This window comes from Cherax quadricarinatus, chromosome 4 (assembly GCF_038502225.1).
Source record: "Cherax quadricarinatus isolate ZL_2023a chromosome 4, ASM3850222v1, whole genome shotgun sequence".
NCBI lineage: Eukaryota > Metazoa > Arthropoda > Malacostraca > Decapoda > Parastacidae > Cherax > Cherax quadricarinatus.
Window position 1 is genome coordinate 76981489 of NC_091295.1, and position 26043 is coordinate 77007531.

Genomic DNA, 26043 nt, shown 5'->3' on the forward strand with positions numbered 1-26043 from the left:
GTCTGTCCCTCCATCTATCTCAATTATAACAAAGATGGCGAGTCTGTCCCTCCATCTATCTCAATTATAACAAAGATGGCGAGTCTGTCCCTCCATCTATCTCAATTATAACAAAGATGGCGAGTCTGTCCCTCCATCTATCTCAATTATAACAAAGACACTACACAAGCATAACATTTAATAATCATACAAGTGTTCCAATAACATCGCCTCTAAATTATCCATCTATATAACCGGTCATTATGAAAATCGGGAATTTCTAAATCCATATTATTATTATTATAATCAAGGGGGAAGCGCTAAACCCGGAGGATTATACAGCGCCTGGGGGGGGGGATGTGGAAGGTATTCAGGCTTAATTCGGGGAACTGGAGCACAGATCCAATTCCCTAAATCAAGAGCCTCTCACCAACATCAAGGAACCTTCCTTGAGGGGTCTAAACCCATAATTTTCATTATTAATAGGGGAAACGCTAAATCCGCATGGGTCATACAGCACCTAGGGGGTATGGAAGGTCATTTATGGAGCGCTAAACCCGTAAGGGTTATACGCCTGTTGCTGGAGGGGGGGGGGTGGAACTGGGTGGCATTTCAGACTTGATTCGAGGAATTGGAGGACCGGTCCAATTCCTTGGATGAAGAGCCCCTTCCTGACTAGCATCAAGGAACCTCCCTTGAGGGGATATTTGAGGGATTTACTAATAAAATTCCTTCTGGGGCACAATAATGGCTGATGCAACTTGGGCGGCAAGTTACCTCAGATGTTGATTATTACGTGAGGTTTGTACAGTTACCCGGAACTTTTGTTCACATTATTAAATTGATTTTAAATAATTCTGTCCCACGACTACAATTACTGCTACTACCATTACTACAACTGCTGCTACCATTACTACAACTGCTGCTACCATTACTACAACTGCTACTACCATTACTACAACTGTTGCTACCATTACTACAACTGCTACTACCATTACTACAACTGCTACTACCATTACTACAACTGCTACCATTACTACAACTGCTGCTACCATTACTACAACTGCTACTACCATTACTACAACTGCTGCTACCATTACTACAACTGCTGCTACCATTACTACAACTGCTGCTACTACCATTACTACAACTGCTGCTACTACCATTACTACAACTCCTACTACCATTACTACAACTGCTACTACCATTACTACAACTGCTGCTACCATTACTACAACTGCTGCTACCATTACTACAACTGCTGCTACCATTACTACAACTATTACTACCATTACTACAACTGCTGCTACCATTACTACAACTGCTGCTACCATTACTACAACTGCTGCTACCATTACTACAACTATTACTACCATTACTACAACTGCTACTACCATTACTACAACTGCTACTACCATTACTACAACTGCTGCTACCATTACTACAACTGCTGCTACCATTACAACTGCTGCTACCATTACTACAACTATTACTACCATTACTACAACTGCTACTACCATTACTACAACTACTACCATTACTACAACTGCTGCTACCATTACAACTGCTGCTACTACCATTACTACAACTGCTACTACCATTACTACAACTGCTACTACCATTACTACAACTGCTACTACCATTACTACAACTGCTGCTACCATTACTACAACTGCTGCTACCATTACTACAACTATTGCTACCATTACTACAACTGCTGCTACCATTACTACAACTGCTGCTACCATTACTACAACTATTACTACCATTACTACAACTGCTACTACCATTACTACAACTGCTGCTACCATTACTACAACTGCTACTACCATTACTACAACTGCTACTACCATTACTACAACTGCTGCTACCATTAGTACAACTGCTACTACCATTACTACAACTGCTGCTACCATTACTACAACTGCTACTACCATTACTACAACTGCTGCTACCATTACTACAACTGCTACTACCATTACTACAACTGCTGCTACCATTACTACAACTGCTACTACCATTACTACAACTGCTGCTACCATTACTACAACTGCTACTACCATTACAACTGCTGCTATCATTAATACAACTGCTACTACCATTACAACTGCTGCTATCATTAATACAACTGCTACTACCATTACAACTGCTGCTATCATTAATACAACTGCTACTACCATTACAACTGTTGCTACCATTACTACAACTGCTGCTATCATTACTACAACTGCTGCTACCATTACTACAACTGCTACTACCATTACAACTGTTGCTACCATTACTACAACTGCTGCTATCATTACTACAACTGCTACTACCATTACAACTGCTGCTATCATTAATACAACTGCTACTACCATTACAACTGCTGCTATCATTAATACAACTGCTACTACCATTACAACTGCTGCTATCATTAATACAACTGCTACTACCATTAAACTGCTATCATTACTACAACTGCTACTACCATTACAACTGTTGCTACCATTACTACAACTGCTGCTATCATTACTACAACTGCTGCTACCATTACTACAACTGCTACTACCATTACAACTGTTGCTACCATTACTACAACTGCTGCTATCATTACTGCAACTGCTACTACCATTACAACTGCTGCTATCATTAATACAACTGCTACTACCATTACTACAACTGCTGCTACCATTACTACAACTGCTGCTACCATTACTACAACTGCTACCATTACTACAACTGCTACTACCATTGCTACAACTGCTGCTACCATTACTACAACTGCTGCTACCATTACTACAACTGCTACTACCATTACTACAACTGCTACTACCATTACTACAACTGCTGCTACCATTACTACAACTGCTACCATTACTACAACTGCTACTACCATTACTACAACTGCTGCTACCATTACTACAACTGCTGCTACCATTGCTACAACTGCTGCTACCATTACTACAACTGCTGCTACCATTACTACAACTGCTACTACCATTACTACAACTGCTACTACCATTACTACAACTGCTACTACCATTACTACAACTACTACTACCATTACTACAACTGCTGCTACCATTACTACAACTGCTACTACCATTACTACAACTGCTACTACCATTACTACAACTGCTACTACCATTACTACAACTGCTGCTACCATTACTACAACTGCTACTACCATTACTATAACTGCTACTACCATTACTACAACTGCTACTACCATTACTACAACTGCTACTACCATTACTACAACTGCTGCTACCATTACTACAACTGCTACTACCATTACTACAACTGCTACTACCATTACTACAACTGCTGCTACCATTACTACAACTGCTACCATTACTACAACTGCTACTACCATTACTACAACTGCTACTACCATTACTACAACTGCTACTACCATTACTACAACTGCTGCTACCATTACTACAACTGCTACTACCATTACTACAACTGCTGCTACCATTACTACAACTGCTACTACCATTACTACAACTGCTACTACCATTACTACAACTGCTGCTACCATTACTACAACTGCTACTACCATTACTACAACTGCTGCTACCATTACTACAACTGCTACTACCATTACTACAACTGCTACTACCATTACTACAACTGCTGCTACGATTACTACAACTGCTGCTACCATTACTACAACTGCTGCTACCATTACTACAACTGCCGCTATCATTACTACAACTGCTGCTACCATTACTACAACTGCTGCTATCATTAATACAACTGCTACTACCATTATAACTGCTGCTATCATTACTACAACTGCTACTACCATTACAACTGTTGCTATCATTACTACAACTACTACCATTACAACTGCTATCATTACTACAACTGCTACTACCATTACAACTGCTATCATTACAACTGCTATCATTACTACAACTGCTACTACCATTACAACTGCTGCTATCATTACTACAACTGCTAGTACCATTACAACTGTTGCTATCATTACTACAACTGCTACTACCATTACAACTGCTACTACCATTACAGCTGCTGTCATTACTACAACTGCTACTACCATTACAACTGCTATCATTACTACACCTGCTACTACCATTACAACTGCTGCTACCATTACTACAACTGCTACTACCATTACAGCTGCTATCATTACAACTGCTACTACCATTACAACTGCTATCATTACTACAACTGCTATTACCATTACAACTGCTGCTATCATTACTACAACTGCTACTACCATTACAACTGCTGCTATCATTACTACAACTGCTACTACCATTACAGCTGCTATCATTACAACTGCTACTACCATTACAACTGCTATCATTACTACAACTGCTACTACCATTACAACTGCTGCTATCATTACTACAACTGCTACTACCATTACAACTGTTGCTACCATTACTACAACTGCTACTACCATTACAACTGCTGCTATCATTACTACAACTGCTACTACCATTACAACTGTTGCTACCATTACTACAACTGCTGCTATCATTACTACAACTGTTGCTACCATTACTACAACTGTTGCTACCATTACTACAACTGCTACTACCATTACAACTGCCATCACCACAATTGTTGCTGCTACCATTGCTACAACTGCTGCTGCTACCATTACTACAACTGCTGCTGCTACCATTACAACTGCTGCTGCTACCATTACTACAACTGCAGCTACCATTACTACAACTGCTGCTACCATTACTACAACTGCTGCTACCATTACTACAACTGCTACCATTACTACAACTGCTGCTACCATTACAACAGTTGCTACCATTACTACAACTGCTGCTGCTATTACTACTACAACTGCTGCTATCATTACTACAACTGCTGCTACCATTACAACTGCTGCTGCTACCATTACTACAACTGCTGCCACTACCACTACTACAACTGTTGCTACCATTACTACAACAGTTGCTACCATTACTACAACTGCTGCTACAATTACTACAACTGCTGCTACCATTACTACAACTGCTGCTATCATTACTACAACTGCTGCTACCATTACTACAACTGCTGCTACAATTACTACAACTGCTGCTACAATTACTACAACTGCTGCTATCATTACTACAACTGCTGCTACCATTACTACAACTGCTGCTACCATTACTACAACTGCTGCTACCATTACTACAATTACTACAACTGCTGCTACCATTACTACAACTGCTGCTATCATTACTACAACTGCTGCTACCATTACTACAACTGCTGCTACCATTACTACAACTGCTGCTACCATTACTACAACTGCTGCTACCATTACTACAACTGCTGCTACAATTACTACAACTGCTGCTACCATTACTACAACTGCTGCTACAATTACTACAACTGCTGCTACAATTACTACAACTGCTGCTATCATTACAACAACTGCTGCTATCATTACTACAACTGCTGCTATCATTACTACAACTGCTGCTATCATTACTACAACTGCTGCTACCATTACTACAACTGCTGCTATCATTACTACAACTGCTGCTATCATTACTACAACTGCTGCTACCATTACTACAACTGCTGCTACAATTACTACAACTGCTGCTACAATTACTACAACTGCTGCTATCATTACAACAACTGCTGCTATCATTACTACAACTGCTGCTATCATTACTACAACTGCTGCTATCATTACTACAACTGCTGCTACCATTACTACAACTGCTGCTATCATTACTACAACTGCTGCTATCATTACTACAACTGCTGCTACCATTACTACAACTGCTGCTATCATTACTACAACTGCTGCTACCATTACTACAACTGCTGCTATCATTACTACAACTGCTGCTATCATTACTACAACTGCTGCTATCATTACTACAACTGCTGCTACCATTACTACAACTGCTGCTATCATTACTACAACTGCTGCTATCATTACTACAACTGCTGCTACCATTACTACAACTGCTGCTATCATTACTACAACTGCTGCTACCATTACTACAACTGCTGCTATCATTACTACAACTGCTGCTACCATTACTACAACTGCTACTACCATTACTACAACTGCTACTACCATTACTACAACTGCTGCTATCATTACTACAACTGCTGCTATCATTACTACAACTGCTGTTATCATTACTACAACTGCTGCCACCATTACTACAACAGTTGCTACCATTACTACAACTGCTGCTATCATTACTACAACTGCTACTACCATTACTACAACTGCTACTACCATTACGACAACTGCTACTACCATTACTACAACTGCTACTACCATTACTACAACTGCTGCTATCATTACTACAACTGCTGCTACCATTACTACAACTGCTACTACCATTACTACAACTGCTACTACCATTACTACAACTGCTGCTATCATTACTACAACTGCTGCTACCATTACTACAACTGCTGCTATCATTACTACAACTGCTGCTATCATTACTACAACTGCTGCCACCATTACTACAACTGCTGCTATCATTACTACAACTGCTGCCACCATTACTACAACAGTTGCTACCATTACTACAACTGCTGCTACAATTACTACAACTGCTGCTATCATTACTACAACTGCTGCTACAATTACTACAACTGCTGCTATAATTACTACAACTGCTGCTACAATTACTACAGCTGCTACTGCTACAATTACTAAAACTACTGCTGCTACAATTACTGCAACTACTGCCACTACCATTACTACAACTGCTGCTATCATTACTACAGCTGCTGCTACCATTACTACAACTGTTGCTACCATTACTACAACTGCTGCTATCATTACTACAACTGCTGCTATCATTACTACAACTGCTGCTACCATTACTACAACTGCTGCTATCATTATTACAACTGCTGCTACCATTACTACAACTGCTGCTACCATTATTACAACTGCTGCTACCATTACTACAACTGCTGCTATCATTACTACAACTGCTGCTATCATTACTACAACTGCTGCTACCATTACTACAACTGCTGCTACCATTACTACAACTGCTGCTATCATTACTACAACTGCTGCTACCATTACTACAACTGCTGCTACCATTACTACAACTGCTGCTATCATTACTACAACTGCTGCTACCATTACTACAACTGCTGCTACCATTACTACAACTGCTGCTACCATTACTACAATCATTGTTACAATTACTATATCCACTGCCACCCAATGCATCACTTTACCTGGATTACCTTGAGGTTGTTCTGAGAGTCAATGCCTCCACAGCCCGATCTATAACGAGGCCTTGTGGTGGATCAAGGCCTATCAACCAGGATATTACTGCCGGACGCACGCAAACCGACGTACAAACCACAGCCTGGCTGGTTAAGTATGTACTGACTTTAGGTGCGTGTAGAAAGCTGATAGGAAAGCAGACATTTTTGTCAAGATCTCAGAGCTAAAGACAATTTCTAAAGGCAGGGAATTCCAGTGAGCAAACATGATTGATGGAAGAGAGAAGCGAGGAGGATCACTTCGTGTGTGTACTGTATCAAGTGTGACATAAACTGTTGAGGTGCAACATGACAAAAAATTAAATGTTGCAATGCTTATAATTGTAACTATATTTTTTCAGCAGACTGCTCCAGTGGGGATTCGAACCTGGGACCTCAGTGGTGAAAGGAGTGCCTCTCACCACTGGGCTACTGCAGTTGGTATCTGCAATGCTCATAGAATATGCAAGTCACCATATGTTTTGTGAGGTAAAATGAGTTTGTAACAATGACACTGTATAGCAACTTAGGTCCTCCATCCTGAAAAAACAAAAGCCTTTTAAAATAAACAATAAAATAACCAAAAATAATATTGTGGTATAATTTGATGAAACAATAACAACTGGAGCAACAGTGAGGTCCATCATGGAGTCCAGCAAAAGGAAGTAACATTTTTTTTTTTTTTATTATCACACTGGCCGATTCCCACCAAGGCAGGGTGGCCAGAAAAAGAAAAACTTTCACCATCATTCACTCCATCACTGTCTTGCCAGAAGGGTGCTTTACACTACAGTTTTTAAACTGCAACATTAACACCCCTCCTTCAGAGTGCAGGCACTGTACTTCCCATCTCCAGGACTCAAGTCCGGCCTGCCGGTTTCCCTGAACCCCTTCATAAATGTTACTTTGCTCACACTCCAACAGCACGTCAAGTATTAAAAACCATTTGTCTCCATTCACTCCTATCAAACACGCTCACACATGCCTGCTGGAAGTCAAAGCCCCTCGCACACAAAACCTCCTTTACCCCCTCCCTCCAACCTTTCCTAGGCCGACCCCTACCCCGCCTTCCTTCCACTACACACTGATACACTCTTGAAGTCACTCTGTTTCGCTCCATTCTCTCTACATGTCCGAACCACCTCAACAACCCTTCCTCAGCCCTCTGGACAACAGTTTTGGTAATCCCGCACCTCCTCCTAACTTCCAAACTACAAATTCTCTGCATTATATTCACACCACACATTGCCCTCAGACATGACATCTCCACTGCCTCCAGCCTTCTCCTCGCTGCAACATTCATCAACCATGCTTCACACCCATATAAGAGCGGTGGTAAAACTATACTCTCATACATTCCCCTCTTTGCCTCCAAGGACAAAGTTCTTTGTCTCCACAGACTCCTAAGTGCACCGCTCACCCTTTTCCCCTCATCAATTCTATGATTCACCTCATCTTTCATTGACCCATCCGCTGACACGTCCACTCCCAAATATCTGAATACATTCACCTCCTCCATACTCTCTCCCTCCAATCTGATATCTAATCTTTCATCACCTAATCTTTTTATCCTCATAACCTTACTCTTTCCTGTATTCACCTTTAATTTTCTTCTTTTGCACACCCTACCAAATTCATCCACCAATCTCTGCAACTTCTCTTCAGAATCTCCCAAGAGCACAGTGTCATCAGCAAAGAGCAACTGTGACAACTCCCACTTTATGTGTGATTCTTTATCTTTTAACTCCACGCCTCTTGCCAAGACCCTCGCATTTACTTCTCTTACTACCCCATCTATAAATATATTAAACAACCACGGTGACATCACACATCCTTGTCTAAGGCCTACTTTTACTGGGAAATAATTTCCCTCTTTCCTACATACTCTAACTTGAGCCTCACTATCCTCGTAAAAACTCTTCACTGCTTTCAGTAACCTACCTCCTACACCATACACTTGCAACATCTGCCACATTGTCCCCTATCCACCCTGTCATACGCCTTTTCCAAATCCATAAATGCCACAAAGACCTCTTTAGCCTTATCTAAATACTGTTCACTTATATGTTTCACTGTAAACACCTGGTCCACACACCCCCTACCTTTCCTAAAGCCTCCTTGTTCATCTGCTATCCTATTCTCCGTCTTACTCTTAATTCTTTCAATAATAACTCTACCATACACTTTACCAGGTATACTCAACAGACTTATCCCCCTATAATTTTTGCACTCTCTTTTGTCCCCTTTGCCTTTATATAAAGGAACTATGCATGCTCTCTGCCAATCCCTAGGTACCTTACCCTCTTCCATACATTTATTAAATAATTGCACCAACCACTCCAAAACTATATCCCCACCTGCTTTTAACATTTCTATCTTTATCCCATCAATCCCGGCTGCCTTACCCCCTTTCATTTTACCTACTGCCTCACGAACTTCCCCCACACTCACAACTGGCTCTTCCTCACTCCTACAAGATGCTATTTCTCCTTGTCCTATACACGAAATCACAGCTTCTCTATCTTCATCAACATTTATCAATTCCTCAAAATATTCCCTCCATCTTCCCAATACCTCTAACTCTCCATTTAATAACTCTCCTCTCCTATTTTTAACTGACAAATCCATTTGTTCTCTAGGCTTCCTTAACTTGTTAATCTCACTCCAAAACTTTTTCTTATTTTCAACAAAATTTGTTGATAACATCTCACCCACTCTCTCATTTGCTCTCTTTTTACATTGCTTCACCACTCTCTTAACCTCTCTCTTTTTCTCCATATACTCTTCCCTCCTTGCATCACTTCTACTTTGTAAAAACTTCTCATATGCTAACTTTTTTCCCTTACTACTCTCTTTACATCATTATTGCACCGATCGCTCCTCTTCCCTCCTGCACCCACTTTCCCGCAACCACAATGAACCCATAATGGTCACATCCACATACACAGTTCCTGAGGAACGGGAGACAATAAGGTTGCCAGGAAGTGGAGAACAAGTTCAATTCCTTCAATTGAGGATCCTCAGCAACACCAAGGAACTTTTCTTCAGGAGTGGCAGGGCAACAAACACTAATAGCTGTAATATTATTACAATCAAAACTAAGCATTAAGCCTATAAGGGTCACACAACACTAATAGCTGTAGGGTTAATTACGGGTGCGTATCCTTCAACACATACTGACGTAGTCAGCGACCAGCCACATGATTAAACGGTCAACAAAACCTACTTTATTTCTATTAACTTTTCAAACTGCTATATTCATGGGAAAGTGCTAAACCCTTAGGGGTCATAGAGCATCTGATAAACTCACCAAAGAAGAATATTACCCAGCAGTAGTTGACAGCTGCAGCAGCATCCTTAATGTTCAGGGAAGAGGAAACAGTACAGATGACCCTCCAACATGGATTTGAATTGTGTGGGTCCACTTATCCACAGATTTTTTTATTCAATAAATACATTGGAAATTTTTGGGGAGATTTGCAACTGAATATATTAAGAAAAAGTTAGGTATCTCATAAATGCATAAAATACATGTAGATACTAGGCTATTTTATCACTTACTATTATTATTATTATAATCATGGGGGAGCGCTAAACCCACTTACTACTATAAAATATACACAAATATATTATAAACATTAAAAACTTGTCAAAACTTATGCACACAAACAATTATAGATCACTCATGTTTCTTTTGTAGTCGAGAGAAATGTAAACAAAGATGCAATAACAGAATACTTATACTACTACTACTACTAACACTACTACTACTACTACTACTACTAACACTACTACTACTACTACTACTACTACTACTACTACTACTACTACTACTAACACTACTACTACTACTACTACTACTACTAACACTACTACTACTACTACTACTAACACTACTACTACTACTACTAACACTACTACTACTAACACTACTACTACTACTACTAACACTACTACTACTAACACTACTACTACTACTACTAACACTACTACTACTAACACTACTACTACTACTAACACTACTACTACTAACATTACTACTACTATTACTACTACTACTATTACTACTACTACCAACACTACTACTACTACTAACACTACTACTACTAACACTACTACTACTACTACCAACACTACTACTACTAACACTACTACTACTACTACTACCAACACTACTACTACTACTAACACTACTACTACTACTACTACTAACACTACTACTACTAACACTACTACTACTACTACTAACACTACTACTACTACTAACACTACTACTAACACTACTACTACTACTACTAACACTACTACTACTACTACTAACACTACTACTACTACTACTAACACTACTACTACTACTACTAATAATAATAATATTCCTCCTTGGTAGTAGGTTGGTAGACAGCAACTGCCCAGGGAAATACTACTGTCCTACCAAGTGAGTGTAAAATGGAAACCTGTAATTGTTTTACATGATGGTAGGATTGCTGGTGTCTTTTTTTTTTTTTCTTATGTCATAATCACATGGTATACCAGATATATCTTGCTACTTCTACTTACACTTAGGTCACACTATACATGCATATTTATTTACACATCTGAATTTTCTTCAATTTTTTTAATGGTTCTTGTTCTTCTTCATTTCCTCTTATCTCCATGAGGAAGTGGAAAAGAATTATTCCTCCGTAAGCCATGCGTGTTGTAAGAGGCGACTAAAATGGCGGGAACGAGGGGCTAGTAACCCCTTCTCCTGCATTACTAAATTTAAAAAAGAAAAACTTGCATTTTTGTTTTCAGGTCACCCTGCCTTGGAGGGATACAGATGCTTCATTAAAGAAAAAAAATACATAGTTGAAACAAGAATAAGGCACATTATACTTACGCATTTCTGAGATATTTATTTTCATGCACTAGTCTTATTTAATGATAATAAAACAAAACACACGTTTGTATTTCACTTATTCATTCAGTCATTCACATTCAGGAGACAGACAATCTATTTTATAATAAGAAATACTAAATTATAATTTTTTTCACCAAAATTGTAATAAAAGCTAATACTATACTATGGTATAAATAAAATCTTTCTGAAAAGATCCCTAAAGCATGTCTTAGTTACTGGAACTAAGAAAGGCAAACTGGCCCTTGGAACATCTGTTTGCGAAGTGTCCCTGTTGACCACACTGAAAAAAGAAACATATTTTTAGGCCTATAATTTTTCCTACAAATAAATACTCATAAAATTTAGCAAAATATGATAAATTTAAAGTACTATGTATGTATATGTCCTGTATATATGTACAATATGTAGGTGTTGATATCTTGCAGTTTTTTAACTGTAGTATAGGCATGCCTCTGGCAAGACAGTGATAAAGCGAATGATGATCAAAGTCTTTCTTCTTTTTCGGGTCACGTTGCTTCAGTTGGATATGGCCGATGTGTTAATAAAGAAAAGGTATGTATATACTGTATTTATTTATTTACTTTAACTCTTTTAAAATGGGTGAAGCAAGATCCAAATTATTAAAAAACATTGCAGCTATTTCAAATAAGTTAAAAAGGCAAGCTATAATTTAGTAATATCTCAAAAGACAATCAGAAACAAAACTTTTAACATACCTTGAAGCAAATAACATTATCCAGTCGATTGTTATCCATTTGGTGAGGCATAAAGTAGCCTGAATTTTCTCTGCCCGGCTGATTCTTTGGTCCACCTGAAGCCAAACTCTGAAATTTTTTATATTAATTTTATATGAAATTAGGAAAGGACTAATATTTAAATCTAAATCTACTGTAGATTCAAGTATTTAATTTTTTTTTATTATCATTTGATTTTGATAAATCCCTATCTTATATCTTGGCATTTAGCATACCCATTAATTATCTATGATAATCTGTTTATCTGACCATACCCCGGCCGGGATTGAACCCGCGGTCAGAGAGTCTCAAGTGGTCACAGTGGTGCCTGTGCTAACCTTCCTATGGTGTAGAAATATACCTAGTTGGACGAATCTTATTGTGGCTAGCTGGTCTAGTGGCTAACGCGACAGTCTGGAGTTTTGAGACTCTCTGACCGCGGGTTCAATCCCGGCCGGGGTATGGTTTGTTTGCAATCGTGTCATTACGATTTCGTGAGTCCTGTTTATCTGATACTGATAGTGCTACACCTTCTCTTTGATACAGAGCAGTATCATAGAACTGAATACAAATTCTTACCAAAGCCTTAAATTCTTTTATCAATACACAGTTGTAGACCTCTTGTGACAAGAACATTTTAATAACTCTTACTCTTTCACAAAATACATGCAGTTATATCAAATAATAGAATTTCCAATGGGGAAGTGGAAAAGAATTCTTCCTCTGTAAGCCATGTTTGTCATAAGAGGCGACTGAAATGCTAGGAGCAAATGGCTAGTAACTCCTGTATACATTACTAAATATAAAAAGAAGAAAAAAGCTTTTCATCTTTTTCAGGTCACCCTGCCTTGGTGGGAGATGGCTGGTGAATTAAAAAAAATGGTATATAGAATTTCCTGTTATCTGTATTTACTGTTTTTCAAACTTGTTATGCCTAATAAAAAAAAATTGTTGACAGTATTTCATCATATCCTGCTTAATAATTTTCTGACTTACAAAGTGTGGGCACTATACCTCCCACTTTAAAACTTGTACAACTTACTTATTCTGTTTACTGTATGTTACTCAAAACTAATTTGAAGAAATGTTGAACTTCCTATTACTGTTAAATGAAAAGATGTCATATGGATAAATATTCTAGTAGTACTGTACTTGTTTTCCTTCCTTAATACTCTTACTCTTAAATATTCTTCACAGTTTCATTTCTTTCACAAACAAATCTACAGTGGAACCTCGGTACTTGAACAGCTCCCTATTTGAACAAAGCTCAGTACTCGACCAAACAAACACAACCTGCCAGAACTTTGCTGTAAACTGTTTCATGTTTCTTTGCATTTATTGGTGTTTCTTTTATATTATTTGCATAAATAAGTCACCAAGGGAGCAAGGGGCTAGTAACCCCTTCTCCTGTATATATTACTAAATGTAAAAGGAGAAACTTTCGTTATTCCTTTTGGGCCACCCCGCCTCGGTGGGATACGGCTGGTGTGTTGAAAGAAGAAGAAGAAAGAAGTCACCAAGGGGCGTATGAAGATTAGTGATAACGGCCAACCAAAAAGTAATTTGGTTGGGAAAAATTCGTTCGATACTCGAACAGCCTTCTGGAATGAATTAAGTTTGAGTATCAAGGTTCCACTGTATAATGAAAATTTTGAAATGGACTCACAATAATTGCATTTTGTTCCCTTAGTTCCGGGTTAGCCTTGCAGCAATTTGAAGCTTTGTGACCAGCTTCTCCACAGAAATGACAGGTGATTCCCTGTTTCTTGTGAAGTGGTTGTTTGTCATCTAGAATTTGTGGCAATTCAAATCTTGGGCTGCAAATTTAATTGGAATTCAGAAAATAACAATATATGGGTTAAGAAAGATCATTTATTTGGGATAAATAATTACAGGAGTGCCTGTGAGTGAGGTAAATGGTGAGAGAAGAAATTAATGATGAATAGGAAGTACAGTACTGTATAAAGCGAGAGTTCTTATATCAAAAAGGAAAATGACAATGGAAGAATGTATGGAATTATGCACAGACAGAATAACAGAGATTTATTTTAGGATATTGGGATATATTACTGGGAATAAGCATACAAATAAAGACACAAAATTTTAATATCTCTGGAAAAGGCAGGTATTGACCTGTGGCAAGAGTCCTAAAATTACCAACATGCCAGTGTAATAAGAGTCATCAACTAAGTACATTTCTATACACTATGGAGGTTAGCGCTGTATAGTCCTTGTGGCTTAGCGCTTCTTTTTGATTATAATAATAATATGGAGGTTAGCATGGGCCCCATTGTGATCACAAATGCAGGTTTCTTATGGTAGCAACAAGCACCAGCAAAAGCAAGACTTGTCCATGAAAACCTGAAACTGTGGTTACAATGGGGCCCATGCTAATTCCACCCTAGTGGATAGAACTATACCTAGATAAATTAATCTTATTTGGTTGACACTGTGTAGTGGTAATAGTATTGCTTCATAATTTTAGGAGTGTCTTGCCAGAGTTATGTCCTGCCCACTTTCTGAGTTGTTTATGCTCGTGTTATTACTATTTCATGAATCAAAATTTTAATGTATACTTTTTTTTTTTTTAATAAGTCAGCCGTCTTCCACTGAAGCAAGGTGACCTAAAAAGAAAGAAAATCCCCCAAGAAGAAAATACTTTCATCATCATTCAATACTTTCACCTCACTCACACATAATCACTGTTTTTGCAGAGGTGCTCAGAATACAGCAGTTTAGAAGCATATACGTATAGATACACAACATATCCCTCCAAACTGTCAATATCCCAAACCCCTCCTATAAAGTGCAGGCATTGTACTTCCTATTTCCTGGACTCAAGTCTGGCAATATAAAAATAACTGGTTTACATGAATCCCTTCACTAAATATTACCCTGCTCACACTCCAACAGCTCGTCAGGTCCCAAATACCATTTGTCTCCATTCACTCCTATCTAACACGCTCATGCACGCTTGCTGGAAGTCCAAGCCCCTCGCCCACAAAACCTCCTTTACCCCTCCCTCCAACCTTTTCGAGGATGACCCATACCCCTCCTTCCTTTCCCTACAGATTTATATGCTTTCCATGTCATTCTACTTTGATCCATTCTCTCTAAATGACCAAACCACCTCGACAACCCCTCTTCTGCCCTCTGACTAATACTTTTATTAACTACACACCTTCTCCTAATTTCCACACTCTGAATTTTCTGCAAAATATTCACACCACACATTGCTATATATAATAAAGGATTGGGTTCTATATAATTTTGATTAGAAAATAACTATCAGTTAAGGACACTATTGTTCTCATTTTTATTACTTTAGTCATGCACTCTTTTTAATCTATTTTGGTAATTTTAATACAGCCTCTCCTCACTTAATGACGGAGTTCCGATCCTAAGACCACATCGTTAAACGAATTTATTGCTAAGGGAGGAGTATACTATAATGGTAGTGGGTTTGTGTCAACCATCTCTGATATTCTTTTAATGTCACCTTTGAACCATTTATAATATTTGTGGTACATCTTTAAATATTTATAGAGTAGTGTACTATACACTGGAACAAACAGAATAGAAGAAATCAGCTCTAATATACATTATTTAAGTATAAATGCTGGTGAGTGAGCCTGTTGTAAGTCCGAGGCGTTGGTAAATGAGTACGTCGCTAAGTGAGGAGAGGCTGTTCTGATGGCAATCTTTGTTTTCTCTATTACGACATGTTTCATGTATTATGTAGCACTTGTAACAACTCAACAATTAAAGTAATTATTACAGAATATTGAGAGAGAGAGAAAAAAAAAAAGACCAGATGAGCTAGCAAAAAAGGTTTTAAAATAATAGGCAGAATTAAGGTATCCACTTCAGGAGTTAAATTTGCAGACAAAATTTTGATGGCACACAATGTGTCACAGGGTGACTTTATTGACTTTACCTTCACATTTATGTGTCACAGGGTGACTTTATTGACTTTACCTTCACATTTATGTGTCACAGGGTGACTTTATTGACTTTACCTTCACATTTATGTGTCACAGGGTGACTTTATTGACTTTACCTTCACATTTATGTGTCACAGGGTGACTTTATTGACTTTACCTTCACATTTAGCCTGCTACTGTCACTTCAACTTTACCTTCACATTTAGCCTGCTACTGTTACTTCAACTTTACCTTCACATTTAGCCTGCTACTGTTACTTCAACTTTACCTTCACATTTAGCCTGCTACTGTTACTTCAACTTTACCTTCACATTTAGCCTGCTACTGTCACTTCAACTTTACCTTCACATTTAGCCTGCTACTGTTACTTCAACTTTACCTTCACATTTAGCCTGCTACTGTTACTTCAACTTTACCTTCACATTTAGCCTGCTACTGTTACTTCAACTTTACCTTCACATTTAGCCTGCTACTGTTACTTCAACTTTACCTTCACATTTAGCCTGCTACTGTTACTTCAACTTTACCTTCACATTTAGCCTGCTACTGTTACTTCATCTAGCTTATTTTTATGATAAAGCAATTTCTGAGACAGCATTTTTGCACACCTTTTATAAGCCCTAACATACAAGTTAACTGAAGCACTTACAAAAAAATCTTAATTCACACATTTAGTATAAAACAAATACATACTGCATAAATTTGCAACTTGATCCATCTGGACAGAAACCCGAGAAATAATTCATGCAGAGGACTCTTCGTACATGACGATTTCGACACTGAGGACCATGACGGCAAAAGCCTCTATCATACCATGGACAGTCTTTCATTTTCATGTCAGGGTTTATGTGTAGGAACGGGCACTCCTTGTTGTGGCAGGCATCTGTGGAATATTTTTAATTATAAATTAACATAAATGTTCACAAAAGAATTGTATTTATGCTGTTGGTGAAAAACATAAGTTAAATATAGCCAGGATATGCAAAGAAGCTTTTCTTTTTAATTATTAAGAAAGCATTATCCAAAAAACACTGAAGCATTATCCAAAAATGACTGAAATACTCTTGCAATTAATTTGAATAAATTCCAAATTCAATATCTGGACATTAATGCATTTATAAAAAATAAAATTTTGTGGGATTTTATATTTGAGAGTCCTGGACATCAGAGTTTGTACCTGTACTGTATGTGCTTTATGTACAATAATACTGTATTACTTGTACAATATTGGGAATAATAACATGCGCACTGGGGTACAACATACTTTACATTTTTTTTTAACGCTAAACCTGTGTGGGTCATTCAGCGCAAGGAGTGGTGGATGTCTGATCCTCCATCCACTATTTGCAAGACAGGCATGCTATTCTAGCCACAGGCCTCTCCCAGGGCACACAATATGTATTTTAGAAAACTTCAAACTTAAGAAATCAACTACGTGTATCTTTCTGTTATTCAGACAAAAAAATCTGAATTAGAAGTCTTTTAGTACAACAAAGAATTTGAGAAATTATTCGCTTACTTATTTTAAATATTTTTTAGGTAGACTTCAAGATGCAAATTTCAGATCACTAGTTTTTTCTTATTTGGAAAATTCAAGAGTTTTAGAAATTTCAAATACTGCACAAGTATCTTTATTTGGAATAAAAATACCTAATTGTTGTACATGTCTCTTACTTATCAACTGTACAGGTGTCATTAGCTTTATACAGTTTATATACTTCAGGTCCAAGGCAGATATACAGTGGACCCCCGCCTAACGATATTATTTCAATCCAGAGGTCTGTTCGGTGCCATTATAGACCGAATTTGTTCCCATAAGGAGTATTGTGAATTAGATTAGTCCGTTTCAGAACCCCAAAAATACACCTACAAAAGCACTTACAAAAATACACTTACATAATTGGTCGAGTTGGGAGCTGTACTAAGTTCAAGCAGAACATCAACACTTATTTCTGCCAAACATAATTTCAATATGTTTTGTGAGCCATGCTGAGTGCCTACAATGAATGTAGATCACACATATGGGACTTAGCACAATAAAGTGACCCCTCATTTTATGAGGGGGAAGAAACTGGTACTCTATGAAATCAAAATTTCCTATTTGGAAGAATATGGGTTATTTGTGAAGTCAAAAAATATTAAGAAACTAGTCAATGAAGCTATGGGTAATATTGCATAGTGTAATACTTACTGAAACGAGAATAGAAATAGCATTCAGGCATTTTTGACATATCATATTCGTGGAGAAATTCACACTGGTCGCCCTTTTTGCACAAGCCACGAAGCCAATGCTTGCAAACAACAGTTCTGTCTCCCCGAACGTGACGAAATGGGCAACTGACACTTTTACTGCAGTTCCCACGCATGTAAAATGTGCACACTGCAGCTATTGATTCTGAAAAATGCAGAAGTTATTACTCAATTTGCATCACTGAATCTTTCAACATTTTTGTGCAATTTTCTTCAGATGACATAATTTCTAATTAGTGTCATTGAATCTTTTCACAATTACAGTGTTACCTTGCTTAGCACAAGGGACACTACTGTATAGGTTGAGCCCGACTCCTTCCACCTGGTGTCTGGATTGGAAATAGTCCCCAAATCTAGATATGTATATAAGGAAAAGGGAAGAAGAATCTTAAATTGGATACACTTAAATTTAGAAAGGATGCAGAAAAGTACTCATTCGAAAAGAGAGTTGTTGATGAGTGGAACTATCTGCCAAGTAAAACCTTGAAAAGCTTTAAAAATAGGTCAGACAAATATATGAGCAAGAAGAGTTGGCTCTGAGTAGGATCTGCCTAGTATTGATTATTAAGGTTATTGAAGCTAATTCCTTGGGTAGCTTCAAGAATAGATTGAACAAATGTGTACGTGAGATGGGATGAATTTGAGAAAGACCTGCCAAGTATGGGCAGGTCCTGCTGCAGTGTTCCTCCATTTTTATGTTCATGTGTTCGTATAGGATGATTATGTACCTGACGTCCAGGCCAGAAAAAATTTAAGAGAGGTTTTATTTAGGTTAAATATTTTTACAGAGGTTGTATTAAGTACTGTAGGTGATTATTATACACATACTGTATCTTCTTCTTTCAACACACCGGCCATATCCCACTGAGGCGGGGTGGCCCAAAAAGAAAAACGAAAGTTTCTCCTTTTACATTTAGTAATATATTCAGGAGAAGGGCTTACTAGCCCCTTGCTCCCGGCATTTTAGTTGCCTCTTACAACACACATGGCTTATGGAGGAAGAATTCTGTTCCACTTCCCCATGGAGATAAGAGGAAATAAACAAGAACAAGAACTAGAAAGAAAATAGAAGAAAACCCAGAGGGATGTGTGTATATATGTGCTTGTACATGTATGTGTAGTGTGACCTAAGTGTAAGTAGAAGTAGCAAGATATACCTGGAATCTTGTATGTTTATGAAACAGACAAAAGACACCAGCAATCCTACCATCATGTAAAACAATTTACACTCACTTGGCAGGACGGTAGTACCTCCCTGGGTGGTTGCTGTCTACCAACCTACTACCTAGGACATACTGTACATTGTCAATAAAATACAAAGATTTAACCATGTATAATTAAAGATAAACTGCTGAATTTATTTACAAGCCAGTGCAAATGTCCAACTGCACATCTTTCACCTAAGAGCATTGTGAGGAACATCTAAAATGAGCAAATACAGCAAACTCTGAATATAATGGACTTTAATATAACAGACTTCTGAAATAATGGACAAAATCCTCTGAATAAACTATACTTTTAACTCCTTTGTTTTTAAAATTTGTTACTGTTTAGCTGTAAATATTGTGTACAGTATTATATTAGGAATACTTAAGAGAACTTTAGTGCTTTTATCTATTTTTTTAGCATTATTATAACTTAATGGTCACTTGGACAATCACCAGCTATTAGTATGTTATATCAAGGGTTTACTGTATTCTTTCTTCCAAAATAACACGGCAGATATCATTATCTTGTACAGTGGTACCTCGAGTTACGAACTAAATTCGTTCCAGAAGGTGTTCGAGTGCCGATACCGAACGAATTTGTTCCCATAAGGAATAATGTAAATTAGATTAGTCTGCTTTAGACCCCCAAAAACACACTTACAAAAGCACTTACAAAAAGTCACTTACATAACTGTCCAAGTTGGGAGTTGTTTGAAACTCGAGGTACGACTGTATTATATTCATGTGGAAGTATTAAACCTATACGGGTCATACAGAAGTGATGGATAACAGAGCTCAAATAGAGATTTACTGGCATTTTAAACACCAGTGTACCTGACCAGCCGGGCTGTGGTTCATACGTCAGTTTGCGTGCGGCCAGCAGTAACAGCCTGGTTGATCAGACCTTGATCCACCACGAGGCCTGGTCTCAGACTGAGCTGCGGGGGTACTGACCCCCGAAACCCTATCCACGCATACTCCAGTGACAATTTATTCCATATGGAAAATTATCTAACATTGCTTGGGAAGGAGATTGCTCAAATATGGGTGAAAAAATGGGAGGACATTATTATTTTTATATTATTACATTCATGGGGAGCACTAAACCCACTGGGGGTCATATGGTGCCAAGGAAATAGGAGTCAGAGATTTGATCCAAGGAAAGGGAAGGTATCTTTAATTTTTGGATTAAGAGTCTTCACAAGCATCATGTTACCTCCCTTGAAGGGAAAAATAAAAAAATCATCCCAAAACATGAAGGGTGCAAGAACAAGTTTATTTAGGGGGCAGTGACCCCTCGGAACATCCTCCAGGTATACTCTAGGTACAGGTACACATACAGTATAATTTTTATAGTAGCATATGTGTAAATTACCTAGGATAACCCAATGGGAAACAGTCAGTGACTTATTTCCATTGGGAAAAATTTGTTGTCAATGCTGAGGGGCACCTAGTGAGACGTTTTCACACCGACAATAAAGGTACATTATAATGACAAGTAGTGGAGGAAGATACAACAAGCAATCACTATGACATTATCAAATTAAAATTATTTCAAATTTTTATTTCTTTTTATGCTGTACAAAGATAATATAGTTTAATAAAACATTGTTAGGCACAAAAGAAAGCCACTAGCATGTAAATGCATTGATAGAAAACTAATCCTAATGCTTAAAGATTTCTTAAAAATTAGACATACAAATACAAATCCTTGATAATGCAAGAAATCACAAAAAAGCTTGGAAGTTCACTATTTTTTCCACAGTGGTTGTTTTGCATATTGGGATATTACCTGTTTACTATGATATTACTGCACACAAATACAAATGATTTATCTTCTGCAGTATACAAGTGATGTAGGTTACATTATTTTTATTAACACATCAGCCATTTCCTACCAAGGTAGGGGGACCCAAAAAAGAAATACTTTCACCATCACTCACTCCATCACTGTCTTGCCAGAGGTGAGCCAACACTACAGTACATTACATACACAGTGTTTCAAAATGATGGATCTGATTTAAAATTGCTGATTCTCTGCAACTGGGTCTATCTGTATAACAAAATATTGTTAGACACTTAAAATATATGACTAACATGCGGAGAATTTTGGGCAGACTGATCCTAAGGCTCAAAGACTACCTAAGAACTAGACATGAGTTATTAAATAGGAGTTTTTACATTTTTTTTAAAAGTTTTAAATGACTCTTAAACAAGATTTTTTTTGATTGGAAAAATTTTGATCCTGGAACAATTGGAGTGACGAAGGTCCCAGGACTGAAACGTTTCCAATAAGAATAATGTGTGATGTTAAAACATGTTCACACACTGAAGGTGTAGAGGAAAGTAAGTGTCCCGTGGCTGGGTTGGTAACACACTCAGCTCACACACTGAGGTGCTGGGTTCGATCCCCGGTACGGGTGGAAACATTAGGACGTGTTTCCTTAAAACACCTGCTGTCCATGTTTACTTAGCAGTAAGTACCTGGGTGTTAGTCAACTGGTGTGGGTCGCATCCTGGGGACTAAATTAACCGAAATGCTCTGCATAACAAGGGACTTTCTATATAGTATGTTAGTAATGTCAGCTATGATCTGTATATGTCGTACATGTACTAGTAGAAATAAAGATTACCATTATTTATTATTATTATTATTGTGGGAGCGCCAAAACCGTAAGGATTACACAGCGCCTGTGGCGAGGGGGAGATGGAAGGTATTCAAGCTTAATTCAGGGAACTAGAGCACAGATCTAATTCCCTAGATCAAGAGCCCCTCACTAGCATCAAGGGACCTCCCTTGAGGGGGTCATTTATGATTTAAAGTTGAAATACTGACTGTCCATGCCAGGGAAGGGCAGGATCTGCGCCCCAACTTGCTCCTCCAACTGAGTCTCTATATCAAAGGTGATTTTATCCACATTAGCCACAATGACCTCCATCTCCTCGTCTCTCTCTCTGTCCTCTTCTGCGAGATAAACGGCCGAATATAAGGAGATAAACGGCTAAATATGAGAGACGTGGAGAAGAGAGATGCTGACAGTGTTGTTGTTTACTTTCTGAAGTACTGGGGCTACACACTCAATTAATTTAAGTAAGTTTATTTAGGTACAAATACACATTAATACAGTTACATAAATTAGCATACATAGCAATATTTGTGTAGATTACCTAGACTAACCCAGAAAAGTCATACAAAGTGACTTATTTCCATTGGGATTCATCTCTCTTCAACACCATCAAACTCTCTGATATAAGCTGCATATTAACTTGCAGATGAATATTATCCCATTTTTATGATCGTAGTGTAAGTCTACATAATTAACATTCATCTAATCTATAAAAATATGTATTTTATTATTGGTTATTATAAAAATTGTGAACATGGCAGCTAATGGCAAATTAATGTAAATTTTATCCACTAGATGGCGCAGACTACGATCACTAATTCTATTGTGATGGTGACATTATTATATATTAAATATGCTTCGTGGTAATGTTCATGCTACTTCATCTATCATTTATATATCCATCTCATTATTATTGAAAGTCTCAGTCAAGAGAACTTTCACAATCACTCTCAGACAACCATTATGGACATCTCTAATTAAATTATTTTTTAAATCATTATTTTGTGAAGATTGATTGATTTTGTGAGCGGATCCATTACTCTTGTAAAGACTTCATTACTAGTGTAACGTGCTTAGCTATAATAATGTTGGTTGCAGTCCCTGGACCCATCATGGGTCTCCCATCCTTACTACCATCCCCACCATCACTATGTTGACAACTCTAAGGCTCAAGAAATACTTCCTAACTATAACTTATCTGAGTTTTCAACTTCCAGTTGTGTCCTCGTGTTCCTGTTTTCCATCTCTGAAGTATTCTCTCTCTCTCTGTTTACCTTGTCAGTTCGTCTCAGTATTTTGTACGTCGTTATCATATCCTCCTCAGTCATCCTGTCCTCCAGTATCGTCAGGTTAAACATTAAAATGGTATAAAATACCGACAGGTTGTTAGGTAAGACACATATGCAACAGTTAGGTATCTTTATTATGAAACGTTTCGCCTACACAGTAGGCTTCTTCAGTCAAGTACAGAAAAGTTGATAGAAGCAGAAGATACTTGAAGACGATGTAATCAGTCCATCACCCTTAAAGTTTTGAGGTGGTCAGTCTCTCAGTCTGGAGAAGAGCATTGTTCCATAGAATGAAACAATATGGAGAAGAAGTGACAGGATGGAGCTTTTTATAGCGCCAAGAGGTGAGACGTAGGCCACTAGGAGAGGTAAGAACTCAGATGTTGAGAGGTCAGGTCCCTCTCAAATCCAGCCCGTACAGGTACAGACCTGCAATCAACTTCGACAACTTCCACTAGTGAGAGGGGCTGGATTTGAGAGGGACCTGACCTCTCAACATCTGAGTTCTTACCTCTCCTAGTGGCCTACGTCTCACCTCTTGGCGCTATAAAAAGCTCCATCCTGTCACTTCTTCTCCATATTGTTTCATACTATGGAACAATGCTCTTCTCCAGACTGAGGGACTGACCACCTCAAAACTTTAAGGGTGATGGACTGATTACATCGTCTTCAAGTATCTTCTGCTTCTATCAACTTTTCTGTACTTGACTGAAGAAGCCTACTGTGTAGGCGAAACGTTTCATAATAAAGATACCTAACTGTTGCATATGTGTCTTACCTAACATCGTCAGGTTAAGTTCCCTTAACCACTCCTCATAGGACATACACCCTCAGCTCTGGGACTATTCTTGTTACAAACCTCTGCACTTTCTCCATTTTTTTTAGATTTATCAGAATCGTATTTGCTGCATCAGCCATTTGGTTGATGTGCGCCTCAGGGGATATGTTCGGTATGATACTCACCCTAAGAGCCTTTTCCTTGAGTGAGATTTGCAGCCTTTGCCCTCGATTCTGTACTCTGTCTGCGGTCTTCTTTATCCTTCCCCAAGTTTCATAACTTCGCAGGCCTGCAGCCTGTCCTGATCCCTTTGTAAGTTGTCCTTATCCTGGTCTGTTTGTATTAGTTTCACACCGTCTGAGAAGAGGGAAACTTCTGACTTCACACCTTCTGTCATGTCATTCACATATACAAGAAACAACACTGGATCTAGGACTGGGCGTGTGTATTTACCTGTTTGTACTCACCTATTTGTGGTTCCAGGGGTCGAGTCACAGCCCCAGGCCCCACCTCTTCGCTGACTGCTACTAGGTCCACTCTCTCCCTGCTCCGTGAGCTTTATCGTGTCTCTTCTTAAAGCTATGTATGGATCCTGCCTCCACTATATCATTCTCCAGACTATTCCACATCCTGACAACTCTAGGACTGAAGAAATACTTCCTAACATCCCTGTGATTCATCTGAGTCTTCAACTTCTAGTTGTGACTCTTGTTGTTATGTCCCATCTCTGAAATATCCTGTAACTATCCACCTTGTCAATTCCTCTCAGTATTTTATATATCGTTATCATGTCCCCTTTATCTCCCCTGTCCTCCAGTGTCGTCACGTCGATTTCCTTTAACCTCTCCTTGTAAGACATACCTTTTAGCTCTGGGGCTAGTCTTGTTGCAAACCTTTGCACTTTCTTTAATTTCCTGACGTGCATGATCAGGTGCGGGTTTGAAACTGGTGCTGCATACTCCAGTATGGGCCTGACGAACACGATGTACAGTGTCTTGAACGATTCCTTATTGAATTATCAGAATGCTATTCTCAGGTTCGCCAGACGCCCATATACTGCAGCAGTTATCTGGTTGATGTGCACCTCAGGAGATATGCTCGGTATTA

At 38.3% G+C, this 26043-nt stretch overlaps 1 protein-coding gene and 1 long non-coding RNA gene across 3 annotated transcripts in view; both read right to left on the minus strand.

The window, feature by feature from the left end:
* Window positions 1-26043, minus strand: part of LOC138854490 (uncharacterized) — a 102164-nt gene that overhangs the window by 64332 nt on the left and 11789 nt on the right. The gene's annotated exons all lie outside the window — the stretch shown is intronic.
* Window positions 12146-23306, minus strand: Clp (Cleavage and polyadenylation specificity factor subunit 4). Of its 2 annotated transcripts, none has more exons than XM_053770572.2 (6): window positions 23079-23306; window positions 18976-19179; window positions 17478-17667; window positions 14507-14657; window positions 12823-12930; window positions 12146-12386 (listed from the first exon to the last, which is right to left on the minus strand). In XM_053770572.2, exons 1-6 carry the CDS (start codon window positions 23179-23181, stop codon window positions 12315-12317), a joined length of 828 nt encoding a protein of 275 aa, XP_053626547.2. In that variant the 5' UTR covers window positions 23182-23306; the 3' UTR covers window positions 12146-12314. The 2 variants fall into 2 exon arrangements, with proteins under 2 accessions (XP_053626547.2, XP_069954173.1); XM_070098072.1 differs by lacking the exon at window positions 23079-23306 and adding an exon at window positions 22876-23004.